General features: G+C 40.1%; 1 protein-coding gene across 1 annotated transcript; it reads right to left on the bottom strand.

Moving 5' to 3' along the window:
* Positions 1 to 1860: 1860 nt before the first annotated feature.
* ANKS4B (ankyrin repeat and sterile alpha motif domain containing 4B) lies at positions 1861 to 9894 on the bottom strand. Its single transcript, XM_060031878.1, has 2 exons — positions 9677 to 9894; positions 1861 to 4138 (listed from the first exon to the last, which is right to left on the bottom strand). Exons 1-2 carry the CDS (start codon positions 9838 to 9840, stop codon positions 3064 to 3066), a joined length of 1239 nt encoding a protein of 412 aa, XP_059887861.1. The 5' UTR covers positions 9841 to 9894; the 3' UTR covers positions 1861 to 3063.
* Positions 9895 to 21614: the final 11720 nt, after the last annotated feature.

Raw genomic sequence — 21614 nt, 5'->3', positions numbered from 1 at the left:
TGCTAACAGAAAAGAAATAGTCCTCACACCAAAGAGCACAGATGACTCTCTCCAACTATATTAGAGTTAGGGCAGGAAATGGATCGAGAGTAGTGTTGCAATAAGAAGTTTTTTGCCTTTCAAAGTTAACTCTTTTCCATTTCACATCGCCCACCCACCTCAAATGCCGTGTGAACCCCTGAAGTCGGTCAGAATCACAGGAATCAACAGACCAGAGTAATCTGCATCCCGCCTTCAGCCTAGGCATCACATTCTGTTGTTCAGCAATATTTGTTGAATACCTGCTGTGTGATGGCTTGGCACTTGGTACAAGGGATATATCAGTGAATACAGGACAGAGCAAATTCCCTGTCCTAAAGGAGCTTACGTTGTAGTAGGGCAGAACCTAGCTTCTCTGCTAGGGAAGTGGGCATAGGAGAATTCCCAGGAGCTGGAACTGTTTAATTTGCCTCCTTTGCTCCTTGATATGTAAGACCAAAGGTAATCCTGTTTGGTTCTTACACTTTAAGCCAGTCTTTGCAATAATCGTCAATATAGTATTTACCTTTAAATGGAACAGGAGTTATTCAGAGAATGGTAGATGAGCCTATGGAGTCTATAAGCTGGGATACCTTAATAAAAATAAAATGCAACTATTGGAGAAAAAAACCCCAACACCTTCTAACAACCCATTCTGGCCTCACTGTGTTTTATGTTATTCACTGTTATTACATAAAGGGATTATGTTTGCTCTCTCCTTTTTAATCCAGCAATGTTAAGGAAGTTTTATGTGAGGTTTTAAAACCCACAGAACACGTACTCGCTTGAGGTGTTCTTCAAATTCATATCCCTTTATCTCATCACAGAACTGACATAAAGTCCAATGGGATGGTCCTGGTGAGAACGTCCAGTCCTGCTGCACAAACATCGCCTTCCCATATTTCTGAGCAAATTGCTACCCCTCCAGTAGGGCGACATGGACAAATTCCAACTAGAAATAATCAAATCCCATGAAGCAGGACTAAATCCTATAATGCTGAATTCCAGTAACGTTTTTGCTGGCCTGTCTTTTCTTATTTTCCCTAAGAGTACCTTTCCATTTACTATTCTATCATCTTCCAAGTAGCATTGCTGGTTGCCAGTTCAAAATTCTTTATGCTACCTCTCATTTGCTAGAATACATTGTCAGGCTTTCTATATTATTTTTACCTCTGACAATGATGTACAAAGCACTGCTGGAAAGCATCCTTTTCGTTAACAGTAGTACTTTCCTAGGGGCTTATACTTCTCCTATATCCTAGCAATGAGTGTCTCATTAGGCAGATTCTGGGGGTTACTTGGAGAGAGGATCCTGGCATCTACAATAAGGACATACTAATAGAGAAAGACTGAGACACTACAAACTTTTTCTGAGTGCCTTCTGTGTGACTACTGCTTTCATGTACATTATTTCATGTACAACTGCAGTTTACTCCAGAACAATGAAATGCAGTATTTGTGAACATAATCATCCCCTAGTGTAGCATATTTATTCAATGACTGACAACCTTTTTGATCCATTCATTGAGGAAGAATGTGCCAGTTGTTCATCAGATTTAAGCATCTGTATCCTCCATGGTGCCTCTTAAAGTAACACAGACAGCTGTGAATCAGGAAGCATGCTGAAGCTTTTTCTATATTATACACATAATCAATGGTAAATTCCATTTATTGCAAGGCTGGCTATAAAAATCCAGTGAAGCTTAGCTATTCAAGTAGCGTTTCAACTTAAATTTGGGATTTCCATTTAAATAACATCAGCAGCAGTATTAGTGTTGACAGTTTATATTGTAGAACCTACATGTATTCAGACGTGCAGAAATGGTGATAGACAACAGTAAATAAAAGATATGTATATAATAAGCATAAAAGGTAAAATTTACTTTTACAATTGAATTTTCCCTACAGAGAACCTAGATTTCTTTTTCCTTTTTTTTTTTTTTTTTTAAGTTTCAGGAGGCACTTACCCTTAGGAAACATCATCTAACAAGCCAGAGTTCTTTTCTGTATCCTTCTTTCTCTCCTCCCTGACTCTCTTGCTTAAGCACTGTATTAGTCTGCTAGGGCTGCCATAACAAAATACCACAGACTGTGTGGCTTAAACGACAGAAATTTATTTTCTTGTAGCTCTGGAGGCTGGAAGTCCAAGATCAAGGTGATAGAAGGTTTGATTTCTCCTGAGGCTTTCCTCCTTGGCTTTCAGATGGCTGCCTTCTTGCTGTGTCTTCACATAGCCTATTCTGTGTGTGTGCACATCTCCAGTGTCTCTACCTCTTCAAAGGACAACAGTCATATGGAATTAGGGCCTCACCTTTATGACCTCATTTAACCTTAATCAGCTCTTTAATAAAGGTCATATCTTCAAATACAGTCACATTAGGGATTACGGTTTCAACATAAGAATTTTGGAGGGAGCAAATTCAGTCCATACAGGTACCCTACATTCTGTTTCTTTCTTCTCTCTCTCTACCTGCCATCCTCTCTCTGTTCCCAGGCAGGAGTACTATAGACCCATTTCTATTACTTGTAAACATGTAAACATCTGTTGAAGGGTCAGACACATTTAAGTTGGGCATCACGCCACGGGCCAATGGAGGAACTTTAGTCTCCACCAACAGGTAAAGTCATAGAGCTAAGGACAGAACTGGAGTTCGAATCCCTAGCTATGAGGATCAGAAATTAAGCAACAGCTAATGTGATGAGAGATTATAATTTTAAATCCAGAGTTAGGAAAGTGAAGAAAGTTTTTTCCCTTCTTTGTCATCCATTTAATCCTTTCTGTATTCAAAAATATCAAAAAGATAATTGAAGAGAAATGTCATTTTCTTATTCCCAGGTCTCCTTGAGTTTCTCATTAGCGGTTTATGTGGACAGGTATAGAGTATTTCTCAGAGTAGAATTTGGGCCTCTTAGATGGACACCTCCAAAACCCTAGAAACCCAGTAGTCTGGTACTGGGTAGAGAGTGGGTAATGCCTGAAATGTTTCCAGTGGGCCACAGCATCACGCCACTGCTGCAGACTCACCCAGTTGACCCAACACTCCATCAGAGGCTGGTGTCGACCAACTGCCCAGGCTGTTGTAGCACCTGCTTCCTTCTGTTTATGGCACTAAGGACTTTCTTCCTGGGACCCAGCTGCATCTGTATGCTCTGAAGGTCCTCATCAGAGCAAAGCAGCAGAGCTTCCAGATCAATCTGCTCTCTCATGAAAATAGGAAGGAATTCTTCCAGGTAGTGGGACTGCAAGAACACTTCCAGGGGAGTAGCATCAACCACATCTTCCTCCCATTCCACTTCATCCTCATCCCAAGGCAGATCATCTTCATGGTGGTTTTCCGCTCCCTCTTCATCAGCCTCAGGTCCTCCTTGTCTCTGAAGCAATTCACTGGGCATTTTCAACCCCAACTCCCTCTTGCTGTCTGAGATGTCTTCAGGGCTCAATATTCTGTTCCTTCTAAAAACAACATTTCCTAGACCTGGACGGTTGAGAATGGATTCGTGTTGCACACAGCTGTCCGCCTTTACTGAGAACTGGAGCTTCTCTTTGAAGTCCCCTGAGAAGGGGTCTTCGTCCTCCTCTCTGAACACTTCCATCACATTCTTCGGCCCACTTGTTCTCTCCTTCCCTAACGGCTCTGCTGTATCTTTGTTCTTCTTGAACTTTAATTTAAAGGTGTCTTTAATGCCCTTAGACAGCGACCCAAATGTGTTGGAAGCAGAAACATTTGAAAGGGATGACCTGGAGAAAGTGCCCTTGGAAGAAGAAAGAGTCCCAGATTCCTCCTTGTTGTAGGTGCGGGCCATCTTATTTTGGTGCTTCTCCTGGAGCCTCTCACACTCTTTGATCTGCCTCCTGGCATTCTTCTGAGCCTGCTCCTTCAGCCTGGTGACCTTCTTGGGGTTCATGATGTTCTGGGCGGTGGCAGCATTATCCAAGAGACCAACACATTCACTCTGCTCTCTGCTGGCAGCAGCGTCCAGTGGAGACTGTAAATCGTTGTCCAGGGCAAAGATGTTGGCTCCAAAGTTGATCAGGAATGAGACACAGTGGGCATGACCATTGGAGGCTGCATAATGTAAAGGAGTATTTCCCCAGATGTCACATCTATCAGGATCCCCTCTAGAAGAGAAAATATAAAAAATACATGCTAATTCTTTTCTCTGAACATGAGGTCTAAAAAATAAAAACTAAAAGAACAAAATGCATGTTAATCCTGCCTTGACACTGTTACAAGATAACTTCTGAACGTCCACGTATGTCACATCCAGACATCACATGGCCAGAAACAGAAAGAGCCCATATCTACCCTGTATCTCCTCGTTAGAAGCAAGAAAAGCTTTCTAAGAAACTCCCAACATGAGCAACTTTCTTGTCTCATTGGCCAGAATTGGGCCACGTGCCTAAGGGAAAGGAAATAGAGCTACCTTGTTTATCTTAAATCAATTAGATTTTTCCCCTGTATAGCATTACCCCGTGGTGTGCTGGTAAATGTTAACAACCAGCTCACCCAGGATAGAAATCAAGCTCTGATTTATACAGCATGCGCCAATTTCTGTGATGTAAACACACCACCATAGCACATTTCAAGCTCCTAATGTGACATTACTGGACACAGAATTTGGAAGAGGTGCACAGTCAATTGAGTATAAATTATTCCCACCACATAGATATTTAATAGATGTGCGTAATCTTAAGAGCAAAGATAACAGTAAAATGTGGTAAAATAATTAGAAAGTAGTAAGTTTTGAGTATTACCTTTTTAATATAGTTTATTAAATTTTAAGTTTATATAATTTTATTTTTAATAATGGATTGTTTACCTGATTCAAACTTCCTAAAATTTAGCAGTCGTCTCTCCTGAGCTGGTAAGAGCTGGTTCTGAAACTATACCTTGTACCTTAAAGGATCTTGGTCCCTAAGGTAGAAACAAGATAGAAACAAAAATCGTAACAGGGAGGACACCAAGCTTGTTTCGCAGAGTATCAGGGAAACCACAGATATGCAAACAACTTGCTGACAGCCCCTCCAATTGAGCATGAGCATCACACGGGCGCACTGAGGGACTAGAATGACTGAGAGCACACTCTGAATGCCACAGGCTGAAAATCCAAAGCATGTTATGTACTGGACTCCTCCACCTCTGAAATTGTACATGCAACCCATGAAGAGGCATGAAGGATTGTCTGGCCTGTGCAGGGAACCCGTGAACTCTCGAAACTTACGTTGAAACTTGCACTTACTTTCCATCAATCATTTCTGAGCACCCTCCCCCTCTTGTTCCCCACTTCCAAGATAAATACTCCATTCAAATGCCAGTCAAGGAGCCAGATCTAAAGCAGTGCCTCTTGTCTCCTTGTTTTCCACCCCACAATAAAGCCTTTTCTCTCTGCAAAAGACCATTGCCTTGGTCTTTCCATTGCACAGTGGGCAATGAGCCCACTTGCTCAGTTACAGTTCCAGTACACCACTGCTACCCTCCTCTGAGTCACAGGTAGGGAAGTGAAAACTGAACAAAACTGGTTCCCCATCAGCAAGAAAGAAGAGAAGAATGGGGCTTCCCTGGTGGTGCAGTGGTTAAGAATCTGCCTGGCAATGCAAGGGACATGGATTTGAGCCCTGGCCTGGGAAGATCCCACAGGCCGCGGAGCAACTAAGCCCATGCGCCACAACTACTGAGCCTGAGCTCTAGAGCCTGCAAGCCACAACTACTGAGCCCGCGTGCCACAACTACTGAAGCCTGCATGCCTAGAGCCCGTGCTCCACAACAAGAGAAGCCACGACAATGAGAAGCCTGCGCACCACAACGAAGAGTAGCCCCGCTCACCGCAACTAAAGAAAGCCCGCGACGAAGACCCAACACAGCCAAAAATAAATAAATTAATTAAAAAAAAATGTATTCCAAAAAAAAAAAAAAGAAGAGAAGAATGGATACTGGGCAGGAAGCAAACAGTGTCTAATACTACTAATATTTGTACAAAGAGTCTACTGATTCCTCAGTTTATTTCCACATAATTATGAGTAGTTCTGCAATGGTTTAAGGTAGAATTGGGGGCATTATTAGATAGCATTATGGCCAGGGACCCCATGCCTGACACAGAATCGGGTACATGGTAGATAAAAAAGATTTGAGGAATGAATATCTACTGGAATCCTGCCCCAGGCTCTAACCCCCACCCCTTGCCCTTCTCCTGTGAGGCCTTGAGTTACAAATAGGCACAAATGAAAAGTAAAGTAATAACTTATCAACTGTGGCTCTGACCCCAAGCCACTGTTGAGAACTCTGATAATACAGGTACTAAAGGGCCTCTTCCTTTGCCCTAGTCTAGACTCCAAAATCAGGATCTCAGTAAACTTTGGCCAGGCTGGCCCCATGGGATGGCAGGAGAGAGAGCCTGAGAAGGCCTCTTAACATTCCTGGTAAGTATCAGGTGGAAACAGGAGAGAAGGTCCATGCCCTTGCGACTGGCATGTTAATGCACTGTGGCCCTTCCATTCCTTGCCCCTTAAATTTGGTCCCTGGACCAGCAGCAGCAGCAGCAGTAACATCACCTGCAAGTTGTTAGAACTGCAGAATCTTGGACCGCATCCCAGACCTCCTGAATCAGAAACTGAAGTTTAACAAGATCCCCAGGTTAGGCTCACTGCAGGTTGAGAGCTGTACTAGTTAAGGTGACCCAACCAGTGTCCTATAATTTGGTGAATCAGATTTGTAATTCCTCCATGGGAATCCTTGGCTTCTTCATGCATTTTGGTTACAAAGCACTTACACATTCTCTGCCCCCCACCCCACCACCAACAAGCACAATCTTTCTCTTAGAGAAGGAAGAAAAGAATAATTATCAGAGGGGTAAAATAAGACTCCAAGCATGTAATTGATTTTCCCACCAGTACACGGGCAATACACTTTGGATCAGGCCTGCCTCCAAGTCTACTGGTCTCCAACACAATATGGTCTTATGTTAACTCACCTCAGCTTTTCCCTTTTACCTGCTGTGAGGCCTCAAGTTCAACTTTTCTAGGACTCAGTGTCCTCATCTATAAATTTAGGATAATATCACCTACTCATACAACTATTACGTGAATCAGTCAACATACATACAGCATTAGAAACGTGCTTGGTACAGAATGAATACTCAATAAACTTCACCTGTTACCATTTCCCTTGTCTCTAAACTCAAAATCCTTAATTTCACATATTTATTTTTTTCTCACACCCATGTAGTAAATTCCTGCAGCACTGCGATGACTCTTGTGGCTTTTTAACACTTATAGTCGTAATTTGTCAAATATGCCCTGCCCCCCAACTAGATAATATGTCTCAGAGGGCAAAACCTGTGTCTTTTGTCCTTTGTGTCTTTTGTCCTTTATATCATCCATATCTCATAGGAGATGTCTCAAACTCAACCTAAAGAAGCCAGGAATGTAATGTAAGTAACTTAATGGGGCCAGGTTTGTTCTTTCAACAAAGTCATAATTAAGTTCAAGTTCCATCTAAAAGAATAGACATTGATCAGCTGTGGCTGATTGCTACCTTGAATAAAAGCAGACACAATATTGCCAGAGTTTCCATTTTCCAAACAAAGCCAGAAATCCAGAATTTCATGTGAAGCTTTTTGATTTTTAAATGTTGGCTCAGATTTAAGAGAAAAATACAGTGAAGTCCAAATAAAACACATTTGTGGGCTAGATCCAGCCATAAGCTGGCAGTTGGCAACTTCCTTCTGAGCAGAGAGAACAGTGTAAGCAGATGCACATATAGGTGATGTTACATATTTGTGGCACCAGGAGTATACTTCAGTGTGACCAGAGATAAGGGAAGGGAAATAAGTTCAAAGAGGAAGGAAAGAAAATAAAATTGAATCTAAGGAAAGCAAATATATTAAATAACACAGTTCTGTTGCACAGCCTTTTTCCTGATTTAATTGTCTCGGATCAAAGGAAACCTCTTTCAACCTTAAAATAGCTGTATATCTTAGGGGAGCACAGTACCTCACCCCCAAAGATGGAGTTTCACTTCTTATTTATTTTAACCAAACACCACACTCAAAAGACATAAAAGAGGGATTGTAAAACATCTAAGACATTACTGTAAACATAAACATATGGATTAAGTTTGCCTGAAATTAGATTGGGTAAGTTAAAAGAGAAATTATTGAGAGGAGTGAACTGTGGTAAGGATGTTAGAGGTATTAAAAAGTTTGGGTTAAATCTACATGCTTCAGGTCATAAAACAGTGGAATTTTCTCATCCTGAGGGACCTTAAATGATCCTTCAAGATAGGAAGAACATGAAGAAAATCTGAGGTGACCCCAAAGACTGTTCTTCTCTTAAGAAACACAAAATTCCAAATTTAAAGATGAAACTGTCAGTAAGCTGATTCATGAGTCTCCCTGGTGCATTTAAGCTATTTCCACTTGAAATAAATTCTGTTTACAGACAACTTTCCAAATTAATGTACAACTTAAATCAAAATGTTTACTATTGACAAGTTGGGGGTCCTTCTAAAATCAGTCTTTGTCTTTCAATCCCTGATATCCTTCACATTTCTTGATAGAACCATTACACATACCTGTCCAGATAGTCACAAACTCATCTGATGATCTGAGTCCGATACTGATGTTATTCAATATATCGTTTCCTTCAGCTAAATTCATAAAATTTTGATTTGACTTTTTTCCTATCCTTTTTTTCCCAAAAGATAAACTCAATGAAAAGATTTTAAGTAATCATATTTTGCCCTTGCTTTTTTGTAGATTAGTACATTTGGGCAATAATTTTTAGAGCTGGATTGCTATTACTGTCACAAAATAGGCAATTTGCTTATATTAAATTACTCTGAGAATCTGTTCCATTTCAGTTTCTCCTTTTGAAGTTGATTTGATTTTTTTGGAGTTGTTCTCAGAAAATAAATCACTCTTTCAAGAAATGTTTTTCTACATAGCAAGGAATATTTAGACTCACTAGTAATCAAATAAATGCAAGTGAAAACAACGCACCACCATCTATTTGCCTATCAGATAGGCAACAAATAAAAAGAATACTACTACTCAGTTTTGGCAGGAGTGTGAGGAAATGAACAATGCTGGAGGAAGCATAAAGTGGTTCAAATTTCCTGGCACAATATGTGCCAAAAGCCTGTAAAACATGGCACCCTTTTTTTTTTTCTTTGGCGGTACGCGGGCCTCTCACTGCTGTGGCCTCTCCCGTTGCGGAGCGCAGGCTCCGGACGCGCAGGCTCAGCGGCCATAGCTCACGGTCCCAGCCGCTCCGCGGCATGTGGGATCTTCGCGGACCGGGGCACGAACCCGCGTCCCCTGCATCGGCAGACGGACTCTCAACCACTGCGCCACCAGGGAAGCCCGGAAAAGATTTTTAAAGACACAGAATTAAAATATCTTCCCCCAAGGCAAATAATAGTGCCTTAGAGTTCAGGATCTGTGTGTGTGTGGCTCATACAGGATCAGCCAACACATGGTGCCAGTTCTCAGAGTGAAAAGAGGGCATCTCTGGAGAATTTTCTCCTTTTCTCTAAAAAGACAATTTTTTACACAGACTAGAAAGAAAGCAAAGTATTTTCACTTTTTCCCTGCCTCTTGCTGCTGTCTGCAAAACCCTACCATAAACAGTTTCCAATCAAAACCACCAGGTTGATATTACCCTCTGCTGCAGATTATTTCTAGGGCTTCCAGGTTCCCATGGTAGGCTGCCAGGAGTGTGGGAGTCATGCCATCTTCATCAGAAAGATTCAGATCTCTCTTGGTGGCCTCTTTCAGAAGTTCCAGGTAGCTATCACTAGCAGCTTGGTGGTAGCGAGTGGACATCTTTTCTGCTCACCAAAGCTTTGTCAAATATCACTCTCCAGGCAGAGCAGGATGTCAGTGAAGCAGCCTTCCCACGAAGCTTGTTAATAAGTGACAAGGAAGAGTGTCAGCCCAGGGCAAAGCTCATTCCAACCTCCCTCCATGGAAGGCAGCCAGAAAGGTTCACAGCACTGAACTTAGACCTTTTCTTTCTGGAATAGCCATGACATTGAATACCGAGGACTGCTGTGTTCATCTTGAATGTTTTGAGGCACTGTTTTTTTTCTGTCCTTTAACAAGTCCTGAATGTAATATTGGTCATCTAGGCACAGAACGTAGAAAATAATTTCAAAACAACTCAGAACTAGTCTAGCTCCCTGGAGAGGTCTATTTTTTAAAGTGCTGTATTGAGGTATAGTTCACAAACTATGAAATTCACCCATTTTAAGTGTACAATTCAATGATCATTACTAAATTTAGAGTTCTGTAAGTATCACCATGAAACCAAGCAGGACCCTGTGGGGCCTTCCCAGGGACAGACCCCCTCCTCACCTAGTCCCCCATCTCTTGTTTATAGAAAAGCTGTAGGCTCCTAGGCCTTCCCCGAGTTCTAAAGAGCAAACTTAATCAGAGAAGGGAGAAAAGACAGAAACAAAGGAAAAACCATCAAGCAAAACAAAATAATAAGTTTAGCCATAAAACAAAGTCAAGGGCCTTTAGTTCCTTCTCAAGGACTATAGATAATATCCTGAACCATATCCTTGAGTTGTTTGGCAGATACTAAAACCCTCACCAGGTGAAAAAAGTTAACTGCATGCTGACCACCAGCACATAGACCCCAGACCAGTTAGAACCAGAAGGTTGATGATTGAGATTCCCAAAATATCACCCTGTTACCTCACCATCAACCAATAAGAGAATTGTGGATGAGCTGATCGCACACCCTGCAACCCTCTCCCTTACACTGTGTTTAAAAACCTTTCCCTGAAAGCCATTGGTGAGTTTGGGTCTTTTGAACAGAAGCTGCCCATTCTTCTTGCTTGGCACCCTGCAATAAATGCTGTATTTTCAGTAGATTGGCTTTGCTGCACTGAGGGTGAGCAGACCCAACTTCTGTTTGGTAACAACCATAATCCAATTTTATAACATATCCATAACCCCCCAAATAACCCTCATGCTAATTTGTAGTCAATCCTCATTCCTACTCCCAGCCCCAGGAAACTACTAATCTGCTTTCTGTCTCTACAGATTTGCTGTTTGTAGGCATTTCATATAAATAGAATCATACAATGTATAGTCTTTTGTGTCTAGCTTTTTTTCAGCTTAAAATAATTTTTTAAGGTTCATCCATTTTATAGCATGTAACAATATTTCCTTCCTTTTTGTTTCTGAATAGTGTCTACTATACTAATATACCACATTGGCTTTATTCATTCAACAGTTTATGGACATTTGAATTGTTTCCACATTTTGTTTTTATGAATAATGCTGCTATGAACATACAAGTCTTTGTGTGGACATATATTTTCATGTCTCTTGGGTATATACCGAGGAATGGAATTGCTGAATTACATGACGATTTGTATTTAACTTTTTAAGAAATTGCCAAACTGCTCTCCGAAGTGACTGTACGATTTTCATTTCCATCAGCAATGTATGAGGCTTCAAATTTCTCCATGTCCTTGCAGCATTTGTTATCTGTCTTTTCATTTTCAGCCATCCTAGTGGGTGTGATGTGGTATGATTGTGGTTTAAATTTTCATCTCCCTAATGAATAACAATGTTGAGCATGTTTTTTTATGTGCTTATTTAACCATTCTTACATCTTCTAAAAAAATTCTTTACTCATTTTTTCATTAGGTTGTCTTATTATTATTGAGTTATATAGGAGTTCTTTATATATTCTAGATACAAATTTTTATCAGATATATTTTGAACTTAATGAAAATGAAAGCAAACGTTGCAAAATTTACAGGATGCAGTTAAAACAAAACTTACGTGGGAAATTTGCAGTTTTTAATGCCTGTGTTAGAAAAGAAGATCTCAAATCCTTAACTTAAACTTCCACCCTACGGAAAGAAGGAAAAGCATAGAAAAATTAGTGTAAATAAAGAGCACAATATAAGACCAAAAACATGGTCCAAATTTATCTGCAATCAAAATAAATGTAAACAGATCAAATTCACCAGTTAGAAGACTGAGGTATGTCTTATTTACAACAGACATCTAAAATATAAAATTGCAAAAAAAATTGAAAGTAAAAAATGTAAAAGTTATATCAAGCAAATACCAACAACAAATTGGTACAGCTATATTTATATCAGACAAAAAAATAGTTTAAGCCAAAAATATTACCAGGGATAAAGAGAGATAATACATAATGATAAAAGGAACAATTCATCAAGAAAATATGATGCTCCTAAACTTGTATGTACCTAATAGCATAACCTCAAAATAGAGAAAACAAACAGTAGTAGAATTTAATGAGAAAGAACAAATCTGCAATCATAGTGGGAGATTTTAACGTAACTCCTTAATGTTATATATCAGTCAGACTAAAGATTAGGAAAGGTATAAAAAAATTGAACACAATTAAGAAGCTTTATCTAACAATCCTATATAGAACACTGCACTCAATAGAAAATGCATGTTCTTTTCAAGCACACGAGAATATTTATAAAAATTGCCCACTCAATAGAACCGGTGCAGGCCTCAACAAACATCAGATAATAGGCTTCATGTAGATCATGTTCTCTGAAGACACTGCAATAAAATTAGAAACCATCATCCTTATACAACTGATTAACTGTTCACATGTTCTCTTGTGATATAACTTTTACATCATTTTCATCATCAAATACTTACCATTTTGCATTGTAATTTTTCTTCTCTTTAATACATCATAAATATTTCCCATATTGTTATAAAATATTTAATATGCTTGGATAATAGTCCATGTAATCGATGTGAGGAAGGTATATATTTGAAGTCTGTGACTGTTTATTCCTCTTATCTCTTTTTGTCCAAGTCTTTAGTCCAAGATAAATTATCTGCCCACTCTGAAATAGTACAAAGCTTTCATCTGCAAATTCCTCACAATAATTAGCTCTAAAGGTCAATGTGTGTTCCTTTTTTTGGTTTCTATGAGAACAACAGTGGAAGTTGTAGAAGCAAAGCCTGGAAGGCAGCATTATTTGTTTGTTAAAAAAAAAAAGGAATTTTTTTAGCCTAGAGAAAGTGAAATATCCAAACATGATTGTGGGCACTTTGAGAACAATGTAACACTGTTGCTCTATCATTTTTGCATGAGCCACTTTAATTTAGACACAATTGCATTCACTAATGTACTCTAAATAGAAAATCTTACGTAACCTGAGAAAGGGCTTCTCAAAGATGGATTAATAGAAGAGAACACTCTGTTCTATTATACAGTATTCTATTCTATTCTACAGTAATAGAACGCTAAGTGCCAATCAAACAAGGAGTCTGCTGCCAGACAGAGATGATGATGGTGATATTAATGATAATGATACCAATGATGAGAAGAGCAGAATGATAAGAATTAGGGTAGAAGCAAAGGAAAAGGAGGACAGAACAATTATAGAGGAGGGGAATAAGAATTGGAAATGCAAGACAAAGAGGAGAAGGAAGAGTTTCTCAACTCCAGTAGTACTTACGACTTGGACTTAAACTCTCCTATGAAATGTTAAAAAACTGAGCTTTTTTTTTTTTATGGTGAAGATATTGGCACCCTCTGGCTTTTCCTCGAGAGAAGAATGGATGGGGAGGGAGAGGGAAAGCAGAAACAAATCTTTATGAATCTGAAGATCCTCCTTACTTCATCCCTTCAAGATGAGGTTGAGAAAGAGGGCTGAACTTGGAGCTAGAAGGCCTAGAGTCCATATGGTCTGGGACAAGTTATACTATCTATTTGAATCTCTATTTCTTTGTGGATAAAATTGGAGGAAATTGCTCATGATCCTATCATCATCACCTAAGCTTACAGGAATAAGGGTGAAATGAGATTTAAAAAATTCCTTACAGACTATAAAGCATGGTATTACAAACTGGAAGTAGTGTGATTGTGGCTTAGGGGACAGGGAGAGAGCGCTATAGCTCAATAATTGGTCTACTTCCTTATTCCCCAAAGCCCAAAGAAAGCAAAATTGGTAGAAGATGGTAAGGGCCAAGATTAATGAAAATAACTAACACAGATTTACGTATAATGTAGACACGAATTCCTTATGAGGGGTTGGATAATTGTGGGGCAATTGTGACTTTTGACTGTTTTTTTCTTATGGAAATAAGTATTTGAGTCTGTTCCAACAGTATGCTGCTGGACGCTTGGAAGGTCAGAGAAGACCTGCCATATACACAGAGATTTTGAGGATTAGATTTAAGTGGTGATGACCCTCCCTTGTATTGTTCTATTAGCTAGCAAGTTAAGGCCCTCATCAACCATCCTGTTGGAATCAACCCTGCTGCCCTCAACTCACTACACTCCTGCAATATTAGTATAACTTTAGAGAAACATCCTGCAAGTGTCTTCTGTGTTGTTCTGGTTGCTACTTAGGTTCAGAGGGGTAGACTCTATTTCCTCCTTTGTTTTTCTAAAACTCTAGAAACTCAGCCTATTACCAGGATCCCCAAGAATGTAACTCTGAGACCCCTTCTGCCTAGACACCACTTCTTTTTGCCAAAGACTCATAGGAAAACGGGGTTAACGAGCTTCCAGGGACAGCATTTGGAGAGATCCTCTCACCAGTGCGTCTCCTCTTTCCCATAGAGCAATGCCATTTTCAACTCTTCATTGTTGTGTTTATAATTCTGTGACCTCTCCTGCTTTAATAGCAGCTACCTGATAGCTGAGTGGTCTGAACAGGAGTCCCATATACCATGAATGCAATCCTGGCCAAGTAGTCCTTGGATGGACGATTTATCCAGGGCTTTGACCTATCTATAAAACAGAATCCTGTATGTTCCCTTGCTTCGGCAGAGGAAACGAAGGGACAAAGACTAGTGGTGGTTGATAATTCCAGTCTACCCCACGAAAAACCGATGCCAGCAAAGTGAAAAACAAACTTCTCCCTTGTTCTGAAAAACCATTCACTGCTGTTTGGGAAAGAAATTCAACAGCTTGTGCAACCTATATTTTTATTAATGGGATTGCCCCCTGCACCGCAAGAGGTCTGGCTTTCAAAAGCAGACATTATTTGTTCTTCAAAGCTACTCACATCTAATTACAGAGGAAATTCACTTGTATGGTAGGGAAGCACGTTTTTATGTAATAAGGAAAAACAAAATATCCAAGCAGAACATTTGCTTTTAACAAGATTACTTCATCTAATGAGCATCTTATTATGAATTCTATTGAAAATAAAAACAATAGCAGAAAGTAAATGAAAATAAAGGGGATTACAAAAGCCCTGTTGTTACCCAGAAAACTTAGAGGAATCAGGCAAGAGCAGAACCGAGCATCGTTAACACACCACTGCATGTGCTGAATGGGTTTATGAGAAATATATCTGTTGAGGTAAAGACATTTTCATATGGATTATCAAGAAATGTCACTTACACGTGTATTTTTTCCTCTTTATCACTGTAATAAAACTGTTCAACCTATTTGATGTGGACTTTTTCTATTCAAAAGAGATTTCAACAATCCTGCTTGTCATTTAAACTCATATATAACTCTTAAAATACAGAGACTTTCTTTCCCACACTGAAGATCATTGGTGTTGTTTTCCTTAGAAGCATTGTTTAAACACAAACATGAAGCTATCAAAAGAACCATTGTCTTCCCTTTTGTTTTTTCTTCTCCAAATGAAAACATTTATGAAAATATTTAGGTGGATAAGTTGAGTATTGAAATTGTAATGTCCCTGAGGTATTGATTGGGCTTAATTTATTCACATAAGTTTCAAGACACTCAAAGTCCTATTTTTTTCTGCCAGAAAAATAGAGCTGTTATTATACCATCTGGTTTGCATGAGGAATCTCTTGGCATCTCTTAACTGCACATTTTATAAATGCTAAACCCCAGATGGCAGTACATTTTAACAGTGGAGAGTTTTATAAAGGTTTCCAAAAACAAATTCTTTAAAATGTGAATATTAGATAGTCTAAGCAGGGGCTATGAATTTAAATTCCACGCTTGAATTAACTGACTTTGTTAGCTGGACAAATTTCCTTTTATCTTATGTCTTTTCCCCTTCCTAATTAATTATGGTTTTATGAATTGAAGACCTCAATCAACATAATCATATGACCTAAATCCTCACACAAAGTTTAAGTCCTATAAAAACTTCAGGAACAATGATCACTGGGAAACCTACATCAGTGGCCATTTTGTTTCAAGATGGCAGAATTTACCACAAGGGAGGTGTGGTATAGCACTGTTAAGCAGATACCATCAAATACCATCAAAACCATTCAACTTTCTCAAAGCTGATAGTTGGACTGAGAAGACAGGAAAATGTGAATGTCAAGCATTGCACTGAAATAAAGCCAGAGTACAGTATGGCTAAGAACATAGATTCTTAAGTTAGAAACTAGACCCTGCATTTTCTTAAACATTCTTCTCTTTCCTCTGCATTTTTCTTTTTGATAATAAGAACAACAACTTGGTCCTGGGGGTTTTATCATCCTATACCTTACAACACAGTAAAAAGAGTATATATTTTATAGTCACACAGAGCTGTATTTCGATCTGGGAGTTTATACTGGTTTTCTAAGGCTGCCATAAATAGTACCTCAAAGTGGGTGGCTTAAACATCAGATTTTTTTTTGCTTAGAGTTCTGCAAGCTAGAAGTCTGAGATCCAAGTTTCGGCAGAATTGGTTTCTTCTGAGGGTGATGAGGGAAAGATTTGTTCCCGGCCTCTGTCCTTGACTTGTAAAAGGTCATCTTCTCCCTGCGTCTTCACATTGTCTTCCCTCTGTATATGCCTATGCCCAAATTCCTTCTTCTTATAAGGACACCAGTCATATTGCATTAGGGCCTACCCTAATGACCTCATTTTAAGTTAATCACCTCTGTAAAGACCCTAGCTCCAAACACAATCACATTCTGAGGTACCTTGGTTTTTGCGGGGGAGGCTTCAACATTAATTTTTTTTTCTTTTTTTTTTTTCAACATTAATTTTGAGGGGTATTGCAACTGCCATTTTCTTGTCATTTCCACTTGCATGAACTATCTTTTTCCACCTCCTTACTTTCAATTGATGCGTGTCCTTTGCCCTAAAGTGGGTGTCTTGTAACAGCATATTATAAGCTCTTGTTTTTTATCCAATATGCCACTCTGTCTTTTGATTGGAGCACTTAGTCCATTAATATTTAAGGTAATCATTGATAGATATATATTTATTGCCATTTTAAATGTTGCTTTCCTATTGATTTTATATTTCTTCTTTATCCCTTTCCTTTTCTTTTCCCTTTTTTGGTTGGATGATTTTCTTTTGTATTATGCTTATGTTCTCTTCTTTTTGGTTTTTGTGAATCTACTGTATGTTTTTGATTTGTGGTTACCCTGTTATTCAAGTATATTAACCCTCTATGCTTCCCGTACCTGGATATCTGTTTCCTTTGTTAGGTTTGGGAAGTTATCAGTCATAATTTCTTCAAATACATTTTCAATCCTTTTCTCTTTCTTCTCCTTCTGGGATCCCTATTATGTATAGATTGGCACGCTCTATGTTATTCCATAGGTCTCCTATATTGCTTTCATTTTTTTTTTCATTTGGCTTTCTATCTGCTGTTCTGATTGGGTGATTTCCATTATTCTATCTTTCAGATCATTTATCCATCCTTCTGCATTTTTCATTCTGCTATTCATTGCCTTTAGCTCAGCTTTCATATCGGCAAATGAGTTCTCTAATTTTTCTTGGTTTCTTTTTATAGTTTCTAGTTCCTTTTTATAGTAATCAGCATTTCTATCAATAGTCATTTGCAATTCCTTCAGTATTTTCATTATCTCTTTTTTCAAAGTCAGTGTCTATTAGACTGAAGAGGTCTATTACATTGTTCTTTCAGGGAAATTCTCTTGATCTTTTCATTAGGAGTGGTTCCTCTGCTTCTTCATTTTACTTATGTCTCTTGCTCCATAAGTTTAGGAGAAACAATTATATACCGTGGTCTTGGAGGGCTATTTTTATGTGGGAGTGTCCTTGTGTAGCCTGCGTGGATTTAATATTTTTTGGTGCGAGGGCTGTTTTTAGTGTGGCTGGCTGCCACCTCTTTCCTCGGTGTATGCTGGCCATTATCCCCTTGATAGGAGGTGTGACTAGTGTTGCGGTGACCAGAGCCTGCACTGGACATTGAGCGGGGCCTCCTCTTTGCTATGTGGTTGTCATGGGCCAGGTCTCTTCCCTAGCTATTGGAATAGAGGCCCCCAGATCCATTTCTGAGCTGTGGTTCCGAGCTGTCGTGTGAGGGAGGTGGGATTGGAGCTCTCCCATTGGGAGAGGAGCCACTGAGTATTCCTCCACCATAGATGTTCACCAGTGAATGTGCTCTGTTGTGTCACCTGTCACCCGCTGTGTAGGCTCACAAAGTACACTGTCGTTGGCATTGCCTTGGCCAGGTCTCAACCTTGGGAGTGCCAGCAATTGGCCCTGGTATCTATCAGGTATTGTTTTTACAAGGCAACCAGTGCAGATCCACTGAAATCAGGCCCGAGGACTGCAGTAGGCATGCCCCTGGACCCGCTATGAGTGCTACGGAGCCAGCTCATACCCTGGCCCAGCCCAGGCCCCGTGTGCAGGTGCCCACAAAGCCCGCAGCTGCTAAGCCAGAACCAGCCCAGCCACAGGAGCACCCGTTGTCCACTCAGATGTCCTGTAGGCGCTGAATTTACAAAGCTGGCCGTGGAGGTGTAAATCCGTGGCTTGTGCAGCCAGCGGGGAGAGATTTCATCCAGCCTTGCTGACTAAGCCGCCCAGCCCTGGGACTCAGCTGTGGTTCCAGCCCTGTCTCTGCGTGTGGGCAACCTGGTGGCATCTGCTCCCAGAGCCTACCGAGGCAGCGGCTGGGGCATGGGAGGCCACCGAGGGGGGAGGCCCCGAGGTGGCAGCTGGGGCACAGAAGCCTGCTGAGCTGGCGGCTGGGATGCGCTCTCCCTGAGCCCCTGTAGGCAGGGAGTGGCGCATGGAGAAAAAAGCTACCAAGGCAGCACCACCCCTCCCTTTGTGGCCACTTAACAACGGCGCTTCACTTCTGTGGTGGCCCGGGTTTCTTTCACAAACAACCCCCGTTGCGGCTGTAGCACGCTCCAGCTCCTTCAGGCTGTCTCCATGCAGCCAACAGCAGTCCTCTCCCGGGGTCTGTCCTCTAAACGCCGAGTTTTGGCTCCCAGCCCCACCCATAACAGCGGACTCATGTCTCAGGCCACGATGAGCAGGGTGGTGGCACAAATGTCTGTGTAAGTCTCTCTCTGTTCTGCCTGCCACCAACCAGTTGTGGTGCTCTCCTCTGAGCCTCTGAAGCTCACTTTCTGACACAGCTGGTCTCCCTGCCAGTGAGGCAGCTTCCCACAGTGTGCGGGAATGTTTCCTCTTTTTCAGCTCCCTCCCAAGGCCGCGGGTCCCATCCCACTTCCTCTTTCTTTTTTTTCCTCTCATCCTACCTGGTTACATGTTGATCTTTCTTGTCCTTTCAGGTTTTTGAGGTCTTCTGCTAGTGTTCAGCAGGTGTTCTGTGAGAACTGTTCCATTTGTAGATGTATTTGTGGGAGGAGGTGAGATCCAAATCCTTCTACTCCGCCATCTTGATGTAAATGGATTAAATGCTCCAACCAAAAAATATAGACTGGCTGAATGGATACAAAAACAAGACCTGTATGTATGCTGTCTACAAGAGACCCACTTCAGACTTAGGGACACATACAGACTGAAAGTGAGGGGATGGAAAAAGATATTCCCAGCAAATGGAAATCAAAAGAAAGCTGGAGTAGCAATATTCATATCAGACAAAATAGACTTTAAAATAAAGACTGTTACAAGAGACAAGGAAGGACACTACATAATGATCAGGGGATAAACGCAGGAAGAAGATACAACAATTGTAAATATATATGCACCCAACATAGGAGCACCTCAATACATGAGGCAAATGCTAACAGCCATAAAAGGGGAAATCGACAGTAACATAATTATAGTGGAGCATTTTAACACCCCACTTACACCAATGGACAGATAATCTAGACAGAAAATAAATAAGGAAACACAAGCCTTAAATGACACCTTAAATCAGATAGACTTAATTGATATTTATAGGACATTCCATCCAAAAGCAGCAGAATACACTTTCTTCTCAAGTGCACACAGAACATTCTCCAGGATAGATCACATCTTGGGTTATAAATAAAACCTTGGTAAATTTAAGAACATTGAAATCGTACCAAGCATCTTTTCTGACCACAGCACTATGAGATTAGAAATCAATTACAGAAAAAAAAAACACCTGTAAAAAACACAAACACATGGAGGCTAAATAAATATGCTACTAAGTAACCAATGGACCACTGAAGAAATCAAAGTGGAAATCAAAAAATACCTAGAAACAATTGACAATGAAAACACGACAACCCAAAACCTGTGGGATGCAGCAAAAGCAGTTCTAAGAAGGAAGTATAGAGCAATACAATCCCACCTCAAGAAAAAAGAAAAATCTCAAATAAACAATCTAACCTTACACCTAAAGAAACTAACCTTACACCTAAAGAAACTAGAAAAAGAAGAACAAAGTTAGTAGAATTTTATAAATTTTTATAAATTTATAAAAAAACAAAACAAACCCAAAGTTAGTAGAAGGAAAGAAATCATAAAGATCAGAACAGAAATAAATGAAATAGAAACAAAGAAAACAATAGCAAAGATCAACGAAACTAAAAGCTGGTTCTCTGAGAAGATAAACAAAATTGATAAACCTTTAGCCAGACTCATCAAGAAAAAAAGGGAGAGGGCTCAAATTAATAAAATTAAAAGTGAAAAAGGAGAAGTTACAATGGACACAGAAATACAAAGAATCATAAAAGACTACTACAAGCAACTATATGACAATAAAATGGACAACCTGGAAGAAATGGACAAATTCTTAGAAAGGTACGATCTTCCAAGACTGAACCAGGAAGAAATAGAAAATATAAACAGACCAATCACAAGTACTAAAATTGAAATGGTGATTAAAAAACTTCCAACAAACAAAAGTCCAGGACCAGATGGCTTCACAGGCGAATTCTATCAAACATTTAGAGAAGAGTTAACACCTATTCTTTTGAAACTGTTTCAAAAAAATTTCAGGGGAAGGAACACTCCCAAACTCATTCTATGTGGCCATAATTATCCTGAAACCAAAACCAGACAAAGATACTGCAAAAAAAAGAAAACTATAGGCCAATATCACTGATGAACATATGATCCGGAAATCCCACTCCTGGGCATACATCCAGAGAAAACCGTAATTCGAAAAGATACATGCACCCCAATGTTCATTGCAGCACTATTTACAATAGCCAAGACATGGAAGCAACCTAAATGTCTATCAACGGAGGAATGGATAAAGAAGATGTAGTACAGCGACTTCCCTGGTGGCTCAGTGGTTAAGAATCCGCCTGCCAATGTAGGGGACATGGGTTCAAGCGCCGATCCAGGATGATCCCACATGCCACAGAGCAACTAAGCCTGTGCACCACAACTACTGAGCCTGCGCTCTAGAGCCTGCGAGCCACAACTACTGACACCTGCGGACCTAGAGCCCATGCTCCACAACAGAAGAAGCCACCGCAACGAGGAGCCCACG

Source organism: Delphinus delphis, chromosome 15 (assembly GCF_949987515.2).
Source record: "Delphinus delphis chromosome 15, mDelDel1.2, whole genome shotgun sequence".
Lineage (NCBI taxonomy): Eukaryota > Metazoa > Chordata > Mammalia > Artiodactyla > Delphinidae > Delphinus > Delphinus delphis.
Note: the sequence above shows the minus strand (reverse complement) of the source record. Positions and strands in the feature narration are given on the sequence as shown.